The sequence below is a fragment of the Pelophylax lessonae genome (genome assembly GCF_965119305.1).
Source record: "Pelophylax lessonae genome assembly, chromosome: 8".
Taxonomy (NCBI): Eukaryota; Metazoa; Chordata; class Amphibia; order Anura; family Ranidae; genus Pelophylax; species Pelophylax lessonae.
The window spans coordinates 35,818,482-35,838,808 of record NC_138775.1 but is presented as its reverse complement, the minus strand read 5'-3'; the positions used below and the strand labels follow the sequence as shown (position 1 = coordinate 35,838,808).

The 20,327-nt window shown below is 44.0% G+C and overlaps 1 protein-coding gene across 1 annotated transcript in view; it reads left to right on the top strand.

The window, feature by feature from the left end:
- The window catches only part of CPNE9 (copine family member 9), a 525,181-nt gene that overhangs the window by 429,923 nt on the left and 74,931 nt on the right, over nt 1-20,327 (top strand). The window contains exons 13-14 of the mRNA XM_082265785.1: nt 10,772-10,825; nt 14,248-14,309. Coding sequence (XP_082121911.1) covers nt 10,772-10,825; nt 14,248-14,309 — 116 coding nt within the window. The remainder of the gene's footprint in view (nt 1-10,771; nt 10,826-14,247; nt 14,310-20,327) is intronic.

Here is a 20,327-nt window from a genome sequence, read left to right as displayed (position 1 = left end):
GTTTAGTAGCTGCAGCATTATTAAGCAGGGCCGCTGGTGTCCTTAACAACCAGTGAATAGCTGGTTGTTAAGGAGGGCGCCGGGAAGCCGGTCACTGCATCCTTAACATCGGATGAGTCATTAGCTGTCAGCGGGCTTCCCCGCTAGCAGCTGAATAAAAAAAAAAAAACAATGCTGGCAATAAAAAAATAAGGGTAGAAAAACCGCACAAGGGACCCCCCCCCCCCCCCCCAATCCATACCAGGCCCTTTGGGTCTGGTATAGATTTTAAGGGAAATTCCCTGCCAACATTTTTTTTTTTTTAAACGGCGTGGGGTCCCCCCCAAATCTATACCAGATCTGGTATGTATTTTGAGGGGAACTCCCACGCCAAAATTGAAATAAAATTGGCATGGATTCCCCCCCCCCCCCCCCCCCCAATCCATACCAGGCCCTTTAGGTCTGGTATGGATTTTAAGGGAGATCACCTGCCAAAAATGTTTTTTTTTAAACCTCGTGGGGTCCCCCCCAAATCTATACCAGACCCTTATGGTATGTATTTTGAGGGGAAATCCCATGCCAAAATTGAAATAAAATTGGCATGGGTCCCCCCCAAAATCCATACCAGACCCTTATCTGAGCGTGCAGCCTGGTAGGCCAGGAAAGGAGTGGGGCGGGGGAGATAAGCGAGCTACCCCTCCAAACCATATCAGGCCACATGCCCTTAACATAGGAGGTTCTCTTTGGCGGGGGGGGGCTCTGCCCCCCACAAAGCATTGCATGTTAATGGGGACAAGGGTCTCTTCCCCCACAACCCTGGCCCCCCCTATGTGAATGAGTATTGGGTACATACCCCTGCTCATTCACCAAAAATGTAAAAAGTAAAAAAAACAAAAAGTTTTTGACAAGTCCTTATTAAAAAATAAAAAAAAATGTCCCTCGCTGTAGATCCATCGTCAGTGATGACGCCCCACTGCCACCACCAAACCCCCCCAAAAAAAAGTCCCTACGAAGGCTCTGCCGTTTCACAGCTCTTAAATAACTAAGGGGCAGGACCATTCAGTTATGTCACAGGGTGGCACCGCCCCCCCTTGTGAAGTCACCAGCCCACCATACTGCTGCTCCAGAACCCGTTGGCAGAGGGTTTTTTTTTCTGCCACTAAACTAAACTAAAGTGCCTCTGATAAAAGCCTCTGTGTGCATGAACACATAGGATAACATACAGGGGAGTTTAGAGGCAGTTCAAAAAAATGTCTGATGCCCTAAGCAGCAGCTGTAAAAACACCCAGTGTGCATGAGGCCTAATAATGTATCTAAAGCCAAAACTTTTTTTTTTTAGAGTAGAGAAAGGGTAGAACCTCTGTTGGGTTTTATTGCTGCCAACAAGATTCACAATGTAACAGTTGTCACCAGGACAGGAAATGAGAGGTCCTCTTCTAATGGGTGGGGACACTTGTTTTGGTGCCAACTGTATTAGAGGGAGAGATGTCTCACACATGATGTAAAGATTTCAGGACAGGGTTTCCAGGGATATAAGACACAGAAAACATAAGGCATAAAAAGGCTTGTAACCATTTCCTTATTTTGGCCATAGATATACTTTAGTAAAATGCCTGGCTGACTTGGCTTACATTGCCCATGCCTTTCCCCCTTCAAAATTCACCTATTATTAGTAGGTGTAAAATGTGCCTGTAATGCCCCATACACACGTGCAGATTATCTGCAGACTTTTGTCTGCAGACTTACCTTTTCTATGTAGTGCAAGGGCCTGCCGGATTGCATTCAAATTGAAAGTGTTTAGGTTTGACCTCATATTATATGGTTTTGGTAAGTCTGCAGACAAAAGTCTGCAGATAATCTGCACGTGTGTATGGGGCATAAGGGAAAAAGTTGGTGTCTATACTTACCTAACGCATTTATTCCGCCTGTGGCATCTATGTAAGGATCACATCACTCTCCAGAAGAATGTATTGGAACTTCTGTCATCTCTTAATAGCTTTGCCATTTTTGGAAGATTTCACCTCACTGGTCATTGTTGTCACCAGAACAGGAAGTGAGAGGAAGGCTTCAGCAGGGTCAGAGACAGCAATAAAAAAATTTTCAACGGCTCAACTAAAAAAAAGTGTTTTTACTGCTGTTCTATACTGTTAAAGATTGCCTTGCCCAGCAGCACAAACCGCAATCCCTTTAACTGGATCCACGTGTGTCTAGTCAGAAGATTCCTTTTCAAGAACCCATTGATTCTAAAGGTTGTATTGATAAAAGAATCACATAGATAATGATACGTGTGTGGCTGGTATTTAAAAAGAGCTCCAGGTAAAATCGAAAGATTCCCTTCCAGTAGTGTTTCTCAACCAGGGTGTCATGTGTGTCCCCCTGTGGGGCTGTAAGCACGGGACTGAGTTTGCCCTGGATCAGCATCATAAGTTGCGTGGTGTTGGCGGGACAACTGTCAGCACTATAACAACCATTGATGGCAGATATCTCGCCTGCACCATGGCAACGCATGACTCTGATCTAGGGCAGGCAAGATGCAGGGCCAACGCCAGCATTTAGAAGAAGACGTAATTCTGCCTCCTCCAGACCTTCTTGACTTCCCATCCTCTGCTGCACTGCAGGAGCCAAAATGTAGGGCTCTGATGTGAAGATAGGACTGACTAGGGCGCTCTGAAATTGGAGGCCTGTGTCATTGGGTGCTCTGAGATGGGGGGACTGTTATTGGGGGGCTCTGTAAAGGGAGGAACTCTGATGTGATGGGGGGAAATATATATGGGGGCATTTGATGTGTGGGGGTGAATCAGATGTGATGGGCAGGACCTTTGACATGATGGAGGACTTCTAATTGATGGGGACCCCTGATGTGAAGGGGGGCTTTGATGTGATGGTGCCTTTGATGTATACGGATGACTTAGTGGGGCTTTCAAATAAAGGGGGAGCTTTGATGTGATTGGAGGTCTCTGATGTGAATGGGGGCTTCTGATGTGAAGTTAATTTCTTCAAGGCCTTATGCAGATTGTCCTAGACTCAGGTTTCCCATTGATACGTAACATTTATGGGCTCTTTCACACAGGCGGACCGTTCAGATCCGCCTGTCCGTTTTTTTTGGTGGATCTGAACGGTCCCCCCATGCATCTCTATGGGGCATTGGATGTCAGCGGAGACATGTCCACTGACATACGATCCGATCCGTCAAATCTGGACGGATGGAAACCCTATTTTCCATCCGTCCAGCGGATCGGATCAGATGGGATCGGATGAAAACGGACCGACGGTCTGTTCCCATCCGATTTCCCCCATAGAGATGCATGGGGACATGACAGCTGTGTCTCCGCACACAGCCCGGAGACACAGCTGTCATCCTCCTGCTCAGCGGGGGATCGGCAGGTCGATCCCCCGCTGAGATAAACGGAGTCCGTCCAACGGACCGAGTGTGTGAAAGGGGCCTATGGAGTTTTCTCATTGCATATTGGGGTGCCTTTAGGATTAGCACACTTTAGAAAGATACTGCCCCTGAAAAAAGTTGAGAAACACTACCCTAGACATTTACCCCTTGCAGTGCAGGAGGAGCCCCACTGGGATACCTATGGACTATACCTGGAGTTCAACTTTAAAGCAGCAGTTGGCTGATTGGGGCTGCCAGGGACAGGCAGTGTCTAAGTGCTCTTCGGCTGCCTATGTACACCTAGCCTGATTACCTTGTCAACTGGAAGAGCGTACATCTCCAGTGGTTGTTCAAATAGATTTTGCAGAGACAGCATGACATTGCTAGTGTTATTGACACAAGGAACGAGGGCTGGGTACCAATGAAAGTATTATCGGAATGTTTAATCTGAGCAAAGTGAAAGATGAGAGGATTAATCAGCTCAGTATCTCATTATTTTCAGGCAATACAGGGGTTTGTGCAGTGAAGCTAAACGTATTATCACAGCTTCATCCTCTCAGCTCTGGTCTTCATGAGGCTTCCCAAGTAATTTAGAGGGTTCCACACTGTGTCTTTCTGGGCCGTTAAATAGGAAAGAGTTGATGCGAAGTATACAATACATTTTCTTAAGGAAACTTATTGACTTGTATAGAATGCTGCATCTGTTCCAATTGCTTTTTTCAAAGTGTTTCTAAAAAGCAAAACTTTAAAAAAAAAAAATGATGTAGAGCAGGGAATGGTTGAAAGTCTTTTAGGGTTTTTTTCTGCAAATTTGTCCCATTGGGGAGATTTCCTTCCACTTCCTGTCCTGTAGGCATCAGAGCAAATGAAGAAATCTCTCAAAGTAAGTGAAATCCTCTCTTAAGCCTCGTACACACGCAACGAATTTCCGCCGACCGGTCGTCCGTCTTTTGTCCAGAGTGGTGTCTGTTGGTTGGAATGTGCTCTAGACTGCACACCAATTTTCCCGCAGGACAGAATTCTACTTCAGAAGTGATGTCATGTGTTGGATTGCTTTGTATGCGTTCTTTCATCTCTGAGCATCCCCAGTCTTGCTCATAAGATTTTTCCCCATCGAAATCTGTACTAATGAGACGAAAATCGGACGTGTTTTGACGATCGACAAAAATTTTATAGCCTGCACACCAGGATTTTTTCGGCCGAAAAGTCGGAGTCGGTTGTCGGAAGCATCATACTAACAAGCTGAAAATCGGCAGATCGGTCGTCAGACAAAAATTCCCGGCCGAATTTCCACTCGTGTGTACGGGCCTTGCGGCTGTAGTTACCATAATGTGTCTCCATATGAAGATGCCCCCTTTATTCCTGCTAATGAAAACGCAAACATTTTGGATTTTCCCTTCCAGTTCTGGTGACAATGGTTACTAAGACAGTTGGGGTGAATTTCCCCAACTGAGGATGTCTGACAACGTGTGAGAAAAAGACAGCAAAAATCTGATGGATTTTAACCCCTCTCTAGTCTGTTCAAAAGGTAGTTATACAGTGCCTTGAAAAAGTATTCATACCCCTTGAAATGTTCACATTTTGTCATGTTACAACCAAAAATGTAAATGTATTTTATTGGGATTTTATGTTATAGACCAACACAAAGTGGCACATAATTGTGAAGTAAAAGGAAAATGATAAATGGTTTTCAAATTGTTTACAAAAAAATATGTGAAAAGTGTGGCGTGCATTTGTATTCCGCCCCCGAGTCAAAACTTTGTGGAACCACCTTTAACTGCAATTACAGCTGCAAGTCTTTTTGGGGATGTCTCTACCAGCTTTGCACATCTAGAGAGTGACACTTTTTCCCATTCTTCTTTGCAAAATAGCTCAAGCTCTGTCAGATTGGATGGAGAGCGTCTGTGAACAGCAATTTTCAAGTCTTGCCACAGATTCTCAATTGGATCTAGGTCTGGACTGTGACTGGGTCATTCTAACACATGAATATGCTTTGATCTAAACCATTCCATTGTAGCTCTGGCTGTATGTTTATTATCGTTGTCCTGCTGGAAGGTGAACCTCCGCCCCAGTCTCAAGTCTTTTGCAGACTCTAACAGGTTTTCTTCTAGGATTGCCCTGTATTTGGCTCCATCCATCTTCCCATCAACTCTTCCCTGTCCCTGCTGAAAAAAAGCATTCCTACAACATGATGCTGCACCCACCATGTTTCACTTTGGGAATGGTGTGTTCAGGGTGATGTGCAGTGTTAGTTTTCTGCTACACATAGCATTTTGCTTTTAGGACAAATAGTTCAATTTTGGTCTCATCTGACCAGAGCACCTTCTTCTACATGTTTGCTGTGTCCCCCACATGGCTTCTCACAAACTGCAAACGGGACTTCTTATGGCTTTTTTTAACAATGGCCTTCTTCTTGCCACTCTTTCATAAAGGCCAGATTTGTGGAGTGCACGACTAATAGGTAACTAATTAGGTAACTTTTGAAGGCAATTGGCTGCACTATATTTTAGTTAGGGGTATCAGAGTAAAGGGGGGTGAATACAAATGCATCATTTTTCAGAAATGTATTTGTAAAAAAATGTTAAACCATTTATCATTTTCCTTTCACTTTACAAGTATGTGCCACTTTGTGTTGGTCTATCACATAAAATACCAATAAAATTAATTTACATTTTTGGTTGTAACATGACAAAATATGGAAAATTTCGAGGGGTATCAATACTTTTTCAAGTCACTGTATTTTCAATCTGGTCCTAAGTGTGATGCTTTTCCTCTGGTTGAGGCAGTAGTCATCACCTATGTTAAACAAAGTAAGGGGGACAGGCTCAGCTGGTACAGGTAGTGGTAAATAATGTGAGACAGGGGCACACAGGAACATTCTAAGCAGGATTGTCCTGCACGTTTTTTTTCGGCAAGGCAGCAAACAAATACAATTTCAGTACAGGAGGGTTTTATACAGCAAATCTATAGCAAAAAAAGAAACATCTGCTTGACCAAGCCACTACCTAAATGCAACTAACAGAGTGCCCTCTAATGGGTTCTCCAAAAAAACAGGCATCACTTTTTCCTTTTAGTGACCTGTCAGTTGTCTTTTCACCCAGCAGCAAGGTCCCACAACTGAGAAAGTGAGAGAGCCCTGAGGTCACTTACAGTCAGGTCCATAAATATTGGGACATCGACACAATTCTAATCTTTTTGGCTCTATACACTACCACAATGGATTTGAAATGAAACAAGATGTGCTTTAACTGCAGACTTTCAGCTTTAATTTGAGGGTATTTACATCCAAATCAGGTTAACAGTGTAGGAATTACAACAGTTTGTACAGTGGGTACGAAAAGTATTCAGACCCCCCTCCATGTGATATTTCAGTTTTTCTTTTTTAATAAATCTGCAACAATGTCAACAATTCTGTGTTTTTCTGTCAGTATGGGGTGCTATGTGTACATTCATGAGGAAGAAGAATGAACTTAAATGATTTTAGCAAATGGCTGCAATATAACAAAGAGTGAAAATTTTAAGGGGGTCTGAATACTTTTCGTACCCACTGTATATGTGCCTCCCACTTTTTAAGGGACCAAAAGTAATGGGACAGATTAACAATCATAAATCAAACTTTCAATTTTTAATACTTGGTTGCAAGTCCTTTGCAGTCAATTACAGCCTGAAGTCTGGAATGCATAGACATCACCAGACGCTGGGTTTCATCCCTGGTGATGCTCTGCCAGGCCTCTACTGCAACTGTCTTCAGTTCCTGCTTGGCTTCACGTCCAGCCTCGGCAGTTGTAAACACTGCCGTTGCCTCAGCTGGGAAGCCAAAATTTTTTTTTTTTTTTTTATTGTAGGCTTTTTAGCCTAGAGGCGAGATCTGGGGACTTATTGACCCCAGATCTTGTTGTAAAGAGGACCTGTTGTTCCCTATTTCTATTACAAGAGATGTTTACATTTCTTGTATTAGTAATAAAACTGATCAAAAAAATGTAAAGGGAAAGTGTCAAAATATAAAAATAATAGTAAAATAAACAATAAAAAAAAAAAAAGTAAAGCGCCCCTGTCCCTGCGTGCTAGCACGCAGAAGCAGATGCATTTCTACGTCCCGCCCACATTTGTAATGTATATGCTTTCAAACCACACATGGGAGGTATCGCCACAAACGTTACAGCGAGGGCAATTATTCTAGCCCAAGACCTCCTCTGTAACTCTAAACAGTTAACCTATAAAAATTTTTAAAGCATTATGGGATGTATATGTAGGAGAGAAGTGTCAGAATTGACCTGGGTGGAAAGTGTTTAAACATGCCTATACTTACCTGCTCTGTGGAATGGTTTTGCACAGAGCAGCCCCGATCCTCTTCTTCTGGGGTCCCCCACTGGCACTTTAGACTCCTCCTCATCGTGTGCCCCCACGGACAGCTGCTCTCCATGGGGGCACCCGTACGGACGCGCTCCCGAGTCCCGCTGCTGCGTCCACTGACACAGACAGCGGGACTCGGCCCCGCCCCCCCCCCCCTGCTTTCATGTCACAGCCAATGACTCCTGCTGCTAGCAATCTGTCCAGTGAGGAGAGTGACAGTGGCTGGAGCCACTGCGCTCGTGCACATCGCTGGATCAGGACGTGCTCAGGTAAGAAAAAGGGGGGTATGGGGGGAGCTGCAGCACAGAAGGTTTTTCACCTTAATGCATACAATGCTTTAAGGTGAAAAACCTTAAAGGCTTTACAACCACTTTAATTTGATGGGATTTCCCCTCACTTCCTGTTTTGGCTATAGGATAGAAAGTGAAAGGAAATCTCCGCAATGGGACACATATGTCAAAAAAGAAACTGACAGATGTTATGTCCCTTCCTTACTCTATCTAAGAATAAAGAAGTTTTGCCTATAGTTCTATTTTAAGGGGGTTAAGGTAATTAAATCGGAGGAGGTAAAACCACAGCTCAATCACCTAATTTTATGCCCAAACCCCCCATCCCCCACCACAAGTGTATACTAAGCCTTACAGTTATCCCCATAAAAGCAAATGAAAGGAAATCTTTCAAGGGGAATTTCCCCTAACTTTGGAGAGATTTTCTCTCACACCATGATATACAGTATCTCACAAAAGTGAGTACACCCCTCACATTTTTGTAAATATTTTATTATATCTTTTCATGTGACAACACTGAAGAAATTACACTTTGCTACAATGTAAAGTAGTGAGTGTACAGCTTGTATAACAGTGTAAATTTTCTGTCCCCTCAAAATAACTCAACACACATCCATTAATGTCTAAACCACTGGCAACAAAAATCAGTACACCCCTAAGTGAAAATGTCCAAATTGATCCCAATTAGCCATTTTCCCTCCCCGGTGTCATGTGACTCGTAAGTGTTACAAGGTCTCAGGTGTGAATGGGGAGCAGGTGTGCTTCATTTGGTGTTGTCGCTCTCACTCTCTCAAACTAGCCACTGGAAGTTCAACATGGCACCTCATGGCAAAGAACTCTCTGGGCATCTTAAAAAAAGAATTGTTGCTCTACATAAAGATGGCCTAGGCTATAAGAAGATTGCCAAGATCCTGAAACTGAGCTGCAGCACGGTGGCCAAGACCATACAGAGGTTCAAACAGGACAGGTTCCACTCAGAACAGGCCTTGCCATGGTTGGCCAAAGAAGTTGAGTGCACGTGCTCAGCGTCATATCCAGAGGTTGTCTTTGGGAAATAGACGTATGAGTGCTGCCAGCATTGCTGCAGAGGTTGAAGGGGTGGGGGTCAGCCTGTCAGTGCTCAGACCATACGCCACAAACTGCATCAAACTGGTCTGCATGGCTGTCATCCCTGGTGGAAGCCTCTTCTAAACATGATGTACAAGAAAGCATGCAATGATGAGACCAAGATAAACGTATTTGGTTCAGATGGTGTCAAGCATGTGTGGCGGCAACCAGGTGATGAGTACAAAGACAAGTGTGTCTTGCCTACAATCAAGCATAGTGGTGGGGGTGTCATGGTCTGGGGCTACATGAGTGCTGCCGGCACTGGGGAGCTACAGTTCATTGAGGGAACCATGAATGCCAACATGTACTGTGACATACTGAAGCAGAGCATGACCCCCCCCTTCAGAGACTGGGCTGCAGGGCAGTATTCCAACATGATAATGACCCCAAACACACCTCCAAGATAACCACTGCCTTGCTAAAGAAGCTGAGGGTAAAGGTGATGGACTGGCCAAGCATGTCTCCAGACCTAATCCCTATTGAACATCTGTGGGGCATCCTCAAACAGAAGGAGGAGGAGCGCAAGGTCTCTAAAATCCACCAGCTCCGTGATGTCATCATGGAGGAGTGGAAGAGGACTCCAGTGGCAACCTGTGAAGCTCTGGTGAATTCCATGCCCAAGAGGGTACGGGCAGTGCTGGAAAATAATGGTGGCCACACAAAATATTGACACTTTGGGCCCAATTTGGACATTTTAACTTAGGGGTGTACTGACTTTTGTTGCCAGAGGTTTAGACATTAATGGCTGCGTGTTGAGTTATTTTGAGGGGACAACAAATTTACACTGTTATACAAGCTGTACACTCACTACTTTACATTGTAGCAAAGTGTCATTTCTTCAGTGTTGTCACATGAAAAGATATAATACAATATTTACAAAAATGTGAGGGGTGTACTCACTTCTGTGAGATACTGTATATGTGGATCAGGAAGTATAGAGAAATCTCCCAATTGTGACAAAAAAAAAAAAATCGGAGGTTTTACCTATTCTCTGCTCTCTCCACAAAGAAATATATATTATTTTGGCTGTGGATACGTTTTAATATCAAGGAGATATTAAACTGCAGAGGGTCACATTTTTCAGCAGAACCCCGTGGTTTTTAATTATGCCACCGCTCAAAAATATGAAGGTATACTTTGTTAAAAAAGTGGAAAACAAGCTGCATTTTAAAATTGCCTGCCCGACCTCTCATATATAGAAGAAAAACTTCTCAACTTTTCCAACCGATTATGCATCATAAAGACTATTTGTGCCTTAAGGATATAACGGCGGGGGTCTTTGATGCAACCTAAAATGGTAACAAGCCGCTTGGTTAATACATTTAATGTAATATTTATATGATTTCAGAGCTCCTTTTTTGTTCTGTAGCTCCGCGTGGCGAGTGCCTATAGCGATATGCAGGTTCTGGATAGTTATTGTTAGCCTGGCTGTCTCATCCTGCATCCCCCCCCCCCCCCATCTCCTGGCACAGCCATTATTCCATGTGCAACACTTTTCTACATGTGTCATTTTAATTGTGACGGTGAGTCCAGAGGTCTACCAGAATGGAGCTCTCTTTCTCGGTGATGAATGTGCAAGTAGCTGTGCTAATGAAGATGAATGGGTCTGTGTGTGTGTCAGTAACAGGAGGGGCATCCTTGACTTGTCATTCCTCTGTTTTAGGTACTAAATCCAAAAAAGAAGTGCAAAAAGAAGAAATATATCAACTCCGGGACGGTGAGTGAGCTCCTAATGGACCTGGGCTATGTCTATACCAAATCGGTGACCTCAAGCAGATTACTGCCTACCACGAGCGGTGCGCTGCAGTTATTTATCTTGTTTGGACGTTGGTAGGACTACAAAATTGATGATGCCTATTAAAGCGGACCGATACTCCAGAGATAAACTTAAAGCTGTGTTAATAGTTTTGCTTGCGTGAATAAGCGATAGATAGCAAAAGTAATAGACGGTGTAAAATGCTCTCTTATTCTAACCTATGGGCCACCAAACTAGGGCCCTTGGGCCACATGCAGCCCGCTAGATTTTATCCGGCCCCCAGCTAAGGTCAGTGCTGTATTCTCAGTGTGCACTGATTGCAGATTAGGGTCAGCAGAGGTTCTAATGTACGGGGGAACTCTGATAGGAACCCTGATGTAAGGAAGGACTCCGATAGTGACATTAAGGTAAGGGGGAACTCTGATGCGAACCATGATTTAAGGGTAGAATCTGATGAGGACCCTGATGTAATGGGGAACTCTGATGGGTAACCTGATGTAGGAGAGAATCTGATGGGGATCGTGATGTAATGGGGAACTCTGATGGGGACCCTGATGTAAGGGGGAACTCTGATGGGGATCATGATGTAAAGGGGAGACTCTGATGGGAACCATGATGTAAGGGGGGGGGGCTCAGGTTGGTAACCCAGAGTTCCCCATTACATCAGGGTTCCCATTAGATGATGGGGGACCCTGATGTATGGGGAGAATCTGATGGAGACACTGATGTATGGGGGACTCTGATGGGAACCCTGATATAAGGGGAGTCTCTGATGGGGGCCATGATGTAAGGGGAGACTCTGATGGGTAACCCGATGTAGGGGGGAGAACCTGATGGGGACTCTGATGGGAACCCTGACATAAGGGGAGTCTCTGATGGGGGCCATGATGTAAGGTGACCCGATGTAGGGGGGAGAATCTGATGGGGACCCTGATGTAAGAGAAGAATCTGGTGGGGACCATATTGTAAAGGGGGGACCCTGATGGTAACACTGATGTAAGGGGGGACTCTGATGGGCAACTTGATTTAAGGGAAGACTCTAATTGGGACTTTGATGTAAGGGGAGCTCTGATGGAGACTAAGATTTAAGGGAGGACTCTGATGGGTAACCTGATGTAAGGGGAGAATGTGATGGGAACCCTGATGTATGGGGAGCTCTGGTGGAGACCATGATTTAAGGGGGGACTCTAATGGGTAACCTGATGTAAGAGGAGAATCTGCTGGGGACCCTGATGTAAGGGGAGGATCCGATGGGGACCCTGATATAAGGGGGACTCTGATGGGAACCCTGATGTAAGGGGAGACTCTAATGGGAACCCTAATGTAAGAAAGGACTCTGATAGTGACACTAATGTAAGGGGGAACTCTTATAGGGATCCTGATGTAAGGAGGGATTTAGATGACGAATTTTATGTAAAGAGGGGACTTTGGTGGGGAATCTGATGTAATGGGAGACTCAGATAGAGAACCTGATGTAAGGGGAGCTCTGATTGGTACTCTGATAGGGTTCCTAATGTAAGGGGGGACTCTAATGGGGATTTTTTCCCAAAAAGCCAAAATGTTTTATTATTTGATTTGGATACAACAGGGAAGGTTTAGCGCGTCACCCAGATTTCATTCCCATCTGTTACACTAGTCGGGGAGATTTTCTCTACTTCCTGTCCCTGTGACACCTGTACGAGAAGTGGGAGGAGTGTGAGTGTCACTGAGACAGAAATTTAAAAACAGTACATGGGGCAACATCATCTCATCAGGACACAGGCAGAAATTCTAAAACAAAGTGAAGAGTTTTCAATGGATTTTAGTTCCCTACTTAATCAACAAGTGTAAAGAGCACTAATCACAGGTACAGACAGCGATATAAACATTTTAATGTTTATATCACTGGCCCGTCTCCAGGCTACTAAAAATGTGTCCCTTTTTGTTGTTGGTATTCTTAGTTAGGGAGATTTGTGATCACTGCATGGCTTGCCCTTAAGGGAGGGGAAATGCCGGCCATAGGGACAGTTAAAACAATAAAACCCAACAAATGCTAAAGCATAAACCTTGCCTGAGGAAATTGCTGCTCGAAGCTCACTTTAGTGCTGCTCACATACCCCAGATTCACATATGTATTCATGCAAGCCCTGTAGGAGTAGATCAGATGTCTCCAAACGTTATAAACAAAGGGCCAGTTTACTGTCCTCCAAACTTTAGTGGGGCGGCCGGACTGTGGCTAGTGGGAGAAGAAAATGTATTGGCGTCAGTGGGAGTAAACAACGCCCCATCATTGGTATTAGGGGGAGTAATAGTGCCCTTTATTGGTGTCAATGGAAGTAATAGTGTCCCATTTTTGATGTCAGTAATAGTGTCGCATCATTGGTGTCAGTGGGAGGAATAGTGCCCCATCATTCGTATTAATGGGAGGAATGTTGCCCCATCATTAGTGTCAGTGGGAGGAATAGTGCCCCATCATTAGTGTCAGTGGGAGGAATAGTGCCCCATCATTCGTATTAGTGGGAGGAATAGTGCCCCATCATTGGTGTCTATGAAAGGAATAATGCTCCATCATTGGTGTCTTTGAGAGGAATAGTGCCTTATCATTGGTGTCCGTGGTAGGAATAGTGCCCCATCATTGGTTTATTTGAGAGGAATAGTGCCTTATCACTGGTGTCCATGGTAGGAATAGTGCCCCATCATTGGCATCCGTAGGAGGAATAGTGTCCCATCATTGGCGTCAGTAGGAGGAATAGTGTCCCATTGTTGGTGTCAGTGGCAGGAACTATGCCCCAGTGTTGCTGATGGTCGGGGGAATAATGCCCAAAGAGCCAGATAAAAGCAATCAAAGGGCCACATCTGGCCCCTGGGCCGCGATTTGGAGACCACTGGAGTAGAGAATTAGAGGTCAGATTGAGCAATCCTTCCCTTTGGTCCATTAGATTAGAATGAGTATCGCTGTGTATCAAAATCATGAACTTTGTGTTAGAACATTTTTTTAAAGCACTTACAGATTCACCAGGACACAGGGAGGGTCAATATTTTTCCTATTTAGCTGGAGTAATCCTTTACGAGATCCAAAAATAGATAATTTTGAAGGAATATAAATGTACAACCCGAGATTTTCTCTTTGTCTGGCATGTCATATGTAAAAAATGATATATTATTATATATAATCATATGATAGCCATATTATAAATATATATATGTATGTGTGTGTGTGTGTGTGTGTATATATATATATATATATATATATATATATATATATATATATACATACTGTATATATATATATATATATATATATATATATATATATACAGTATATATATTAACCATATATAATGATAACCATACATTTCTGTCACTGTCTGTTTTTTAATTATTCATTAATTACTGTCTCACAGGTGACACTTTTGTCTTTCAAGGCTGAATCTGAATATACATTTGTTGATTACATCAAAGGAGGGTAAGTGTCATCTTTGCGCTGTAAATAAAATAAAGTTTGTACATGTCCTTCCTCAATAAACATGATATAATAGCTGCAGTTGTCTGGTGAGGGAGGAGTCTCATCACTTGAGAATCTTAATCGCACCTTGAGCTATTGAGCTCTGTGAACAACAGTGGAAATGATTTGATAACAGAATGGATACTAACCATTTTATATTTATCTCTGTAAAAATAATAAAAAACAATATTTTTAGCATTCTTAATATTTAGCACTGACCATAATAAATCACCAAGTATCTACAAAACCATTACGCAGTCCGTTAAAGTCAAATTGAAGGATCTCTTTTTTTTTCATTCTGTAATGCAGTCAGCCTGAATTAAAATATTGGCATTCTTTTACTAGTTTGCTGCAGCAAGGGTTAATATTATCCATTGTGGCAGCACACTTTATAGTCAGCATGCTGCCTAAAGTGGTTAAAAACCCTTACATATACTCAATGAAGTGACTGGCCTCAGGTGATACACAGAGATGAAACAAATCCTCCTACATAAGTTGTACCTGTTTATCTACAGCCTCTCTTTTAAAACATATATTTTGCACAGCATCTTTCAGCTCTGAAAAGCAGGGGGGGGGGGGTGAAGATCTGAAGTCTCACACAGCAGAGCTCAGTAAAGAGAGCTCTGAGCCCTGATTCGAGGGAAGGGACACATACATGGGGAACATGCACAGCTGTGGCTGTCAATCATAGGCTGTGTGCTGAAGCTCTCCTCCCCCTTCAACGTTTTATCTCTTGGAGTTGGAAAAGCTGTCAGAAATGACTCATGCAAATAACCGATGAAGAGAAAGCAGAACAAAATGACACTCTGTGCTTTGAATAGAGCAAGTACACAGTATAGAAGGATGTGCTTTGTTCATATTTCATGTGTAGTACTGTCTCCCGTAGGGCTTGCTGTATGATGACTTCTTGGGCCTCCTCTGATTACCTACAGACAGTCACTCAGGGACAGTTCACACATCCATCCTTACTCCCAGTGGCTCAATTACTCAATAAACGGTCCAGGGGTTTTGGTTTTATATTTCTTGTGGAACTTGGATGGGAGAAGGGAATAGTGGGATTCTCCAAATGGAACTAGTTACAGTAGATAAGGACAACTCTCATTCAGTCTCACCAGGTTATACTGCTTTAACCATACTGACACTTGTATGGAAGAATTTAGTCTTGCTCTCTCTAGCGGCAGATTTGTTGCGACTACTTTATCTTCAGGACACTCTCTAGCATCCCCTTCCACTGACACCCGTCCACTGACTCTTCCACAGAAGGGATGGCCCTCTCAGGACAGGCCTCATGACACAGATCTGTACTCACTGTATGCAGAATCAGATCCTCTCCAGTGTCTCCCCTTCAGTCAGCTCTGCAGGACCTCTGGATTCAGCTCCTCTCTAACTCTCCGGCCCTCAGGTCAACCACCTGAGGCTGCATGGCAGCTTCTGCAGGGGAGGGGCAGCCACCCCCTCCTTCCGGGACTCCACTCTCCAGCTGAAAGACCCTGGGCACATGTGCCCTCGGCATTTATTCAGTATCCCAGCATGCACTGAGACACTTTCCTCTGCCAATCACCAGGGCTGTACTAAATGCCTGTGCACTCATTTGTCAGGTTTCTCCCTCCAATATGCCTCCATATTGGACCATTGTGTGAAACACTTCAGACAAACTGAGCTGCACCTGAGCACCATGAGCAGATCTTACTAGCAGATCCTGCTCTCTGGTAGGCAGAGAACAATATAAATTTACCTGACAATCTCTCTGGTAAGCAGAAAGACCCAAAAACTATACTCTCTCATCAACACCTACGTGGAAGGGTGCTACACATCATGTATGAGGCTTACACCACTTTAACACAAAGTTAAGAAGTCTGGGTCTCCAGCAGTCTGACTACTTGTCCCCTTCCTTCGTCAAACTAAATTTCATCACATGCCGCATCAGCATTATGGTTGCCCTCAAAGGGCCAGTTGCATCTGTAAGACTAGTTTTCCAAAGCACCCTACTCCCCCCCCCCTTATATCAGATGTCAAGAGCCCCCGCTATCAGAGGTCAAAAGTCCCCCACCTTCTTTTACATCACAGTACACCCCCTTTACCTTGTGCTGCTGCCTGGAAGAAGCTGTGGATGTAGCTGGGAAGCAGAAAGTTCAGGGTCTAGAGGAGGACAAGAGGAGGGCTGGAGTTTGCTGAATGCTAAGACAAGGGGAGGCAGAGACGAGGCGGTGCTGCAGCAGCACAGAATTTGTATGAGGAAGTCTGTCCTCCTCTTTGCTGCCAAATGCTGAGACAAGGTTTGGACAGAGACGAAGGGGTGCTGCAGCAGCACAGGATCTGTATGAGGAAGTCTGTCCTCCTCTTTGCTGCCAAATGCTGAGACAAGGTTTGGACAGAAATGAGGGGGTTGCCGCAGCTGCAGGAGAGGTGCGAGGGCCACATGAAATGGCCTGGAGGGCCACATTCGGCCCGCAGGCCTTGTGTTTGACACATGTGCTGTAGACTGAAGCAGTGTGCAGAGGGAGTGTCAGACCGTTAGAGACCTTGACTGGTATACCGCATTGAGCTGCGGTTTGGATCTCCGTTGTGCTGCAGCACCCCTAGTATCTATTTTAAAATTGCCCACGTTTATTACTCTTTTTTTGCAGCCTGAGTTCATTACAGTAATAAAAAAATGAATCTTTAATTGGGTTTTAAAGTGTATGTTAGGCCAAAAATTCCAACCCTGTATGTGTGTCTGTTTTTTTATGTTGTTTTTGGTAAACCTTTTTATTTTTTATTTTTTTATACTTTGCTCTTAAATATCCATTAAACCTGCCAGTTCTGCTTCATTTCCTTTTTTTCCATGCTAAGCAAAGAAGCAGATCCATGGTGGTGGGGTCTTTTTTTTTTTTTTTTTTTTTTTTTATTGTATTAGTTTGCTGCAGCAGGGGTTAAAATTCTCTGTGCTGGTAGCACATTGGAGAGTTGGACTGCTGCTCAACAAAGAGCCAGGGTCTCTATCAGTAAAACTCCCCATGCACAGTGGTCCAGTTGACAGTACTGCTCAGAAAGCAACTGTTGATTGCTGGATGCAGATGTTGAATGAAGCAGGGGACTGATGGAAGTATAGGATGTTGTGCCAATGCATGGCATGCCTGTATCTCCATAGTCAGTTAAGCCTGCCCACCCCCCTGCCCAATCCTCCTGTGTTAATTAAAATAAAAAAAAATGTACCAATAGAAGGAGAACCAGATCAAATAATAAAAGAGTCCAAATTGATTTATCCTGTGTTGATTGACAGTGGCTCCCAGCAGGAACCTCACAGCAAAACTGCATATAGCGAGTACAGCGGCAGAGTAGATTTCTCTATGGGGAAGTGAAATGTCAAGGGGGCTGTGTGGTCTGCTGAATTAAAAATAAACATAACAAAAATTGGTTGCAATGCTTTGCAAGCTCAAATGCAAAATAAATAAATACATTCACATTTTTTGCATTTTGCGCCCTGAGTGCATTTATAATTTTTTTTGCAAAAAGTGGAATTCTCCTTCAATCCTTGCTGAAGCACCAATCCAATAAAGTAAACATGCATTGTTTATTTCAAAATATTCTTTTTTTTATTAAAGACATGTAGCACCCTCCTAGGTAGAGTATAGTTTTGAGTCCTTTCTGCTTACCAGAGGGATTGCAGGTAAATCTATATTGTTCTCTGCCTACCAGAGAGCAGGATCTGCTAGTGAGGTCTGATCAATGTGCTCAGGTGCAACTCAATCTGTCTGAAGAGTGTTTCACCCTGGTCCAATAGGGAGGCATATTGGACAGTGGAAGGAAACCTGACAAATGAGTGCACAGGCATTTGGTACAGCCCTGGCATTTTGGCAGAGGAAAATGCCTCATTGTAGCTGGGATACTGTATAAATGCCAGGAGCACATGTGCTCAGGGGTCTTTCAGCTGGAGAGCAGAGTCCTGGAGGGAGGGGGCGGCTGCCTTCTCCTCTGTAGAGGTGCCATGCGGCCTCAGGTGGTCGACCTGAGGGCCTAAAGAGCTAGAGAGGAACTGAACCCGGAGGTCCTGTAAAGCTGACTAGGAGTGGAGACACTGGAAGGATCTGATTCTGCAGTACAGTGAGTACAGATCTGTGTCAAGGGGCCTCACCTGAGGGGGGCCAGCCCTGCAGCTAGAAGAGTCAGTGGACGGGTGTCAGTAAAGGGGATGCTAGAGAGTTTCTTGAAGATAATGTATTTTACCAAGTCTATTGCTGGAGAAAGAGAAAGGAGATATAACCCTTTCCATACATGTGGCAGTATGGTTTAAGCAGTGAGACTGCTTCCACAAGCAACCTGGTGAGGCCAAGTGAGAGATGTCCTTATCCAATGTATATACAGTAGTTCCAGTCAGAGTATCCCACTATTCCTTCTCCCATCCAAGTTCCACAATAAATACTAAAAACCAACACCCTTGGATTGTTTATTGAGCAACGAGCCATTGGGAGTAAGGATGAATGTGTAAATTGTACCCTAAGTGACTGTTTGCTGGTAATCAGAGGAGGCCCAACAAGTCATCATACAGCAAGCCCTACAGGGACAGTGCTACATATAAAATACCTAATGATTCTGACAGCCCACCAGTCTTCCTCCAGAAGGGTGACAACATTGCAGGGCCTGCAGTGAATTCACCTAAAGGGTTGTCACCATCATCAGTGGAATGGGAAAGTTTTTCAATGCGCTCTAAGAAAGGTTATCAATGTGATAGCTCCCCCCTTCACTGTCAATCAGAGGTGGCGCCTGGAGGAAGCAAGACAGGGTGCCTTCTCGTGTCATGTCTAATGAAGACCTTGATGGCCTCTGTAATAATGTCACCAGAGCAAAACAGAGGATTTTCGCTGCCAACCCTTGGTTTAGGGGTTTCCAAACTTTCAAAACAAAAGGCCAGTGTACTCTCCTTCAAACCTCAGGGGGCAGACTGTAGTCAGTAAGAGTAGAAGATACCCTGGCATCGGTGGAAGTAGACAATGTCTCAGAAAAAGAAAAACAATTTATATACAAACACTTGGGTGTGAATGGGTAAAGGCCCATTGAGTGCCAGTGAAGAGAAGGTAGAGTGTGTTTACACGTGAAAATTTAGTGACTTCATTATTTAGAACGGGACAATCCTGCACTGTTGATCCCTGTATGAGGATAGGGACTGGTTCAGAGCGGGTGTCCAATCGGTAATCCGACGCGTTTCGGCCAAGGTTAGGCCTTTATCAAGGTTGTATCACCGATAATCGGTGATACAACCTTGATAAAGGCCTAACCTTGGCCGAAACGCGTCGGATTACCGATTGGACACCCGCTCTGAACCAGTCCCTATCCTCATACAGGGATCAACAGTGCAGGATTGTCCCGTTCTAAATAATGAAGTCACTAAATTTTCACGTGTAAACACACTCTACCTTCTCTTCACTGGCACTAAATGGGCCTTTACCCATTCACACCCAAGTGTTTGTATATAAATTGTTTTTCTTTTTCTTTAATAAATATTATTATATTACTACTTTCTATATCCTTACTCCTGTCCATAAAATCCCCCCACCTGACCTGAGATACCACAAACGACACACAAATTGTTGGGATGGTGGCAGAAAACTACTAACTAACCTCCAATACAAGATCCACAACCCCTATCTTTCGACAATGTCTCAGATTTGGTGGTCAGTGGGAGTAAAAAAGTTGCATAGCGCCTGTGGTCAGTAGGAGAAATAGTGCCCCATGATTGGTATTATGATAATAAATAGTGCCCCATGATTGGCATTAGTGAGAGGAATAGTGCCCCATCATTGGTATTAGTGGGAGGAATAGGGCCCCATCATTGGTATTAATGGGAGGAATAGTGACCCATTACTGGTATTAGTAGGAGGAATGGTGCCCATCTTTGTAATAGTGGGAGGAATAGTGCCCCATTACTGGTATTAGTAGGGGGAATGGTGCCCCATCATTGGTAATAGTGGAAGAGTGCCTTATCATTGGTAATAGTGGGAG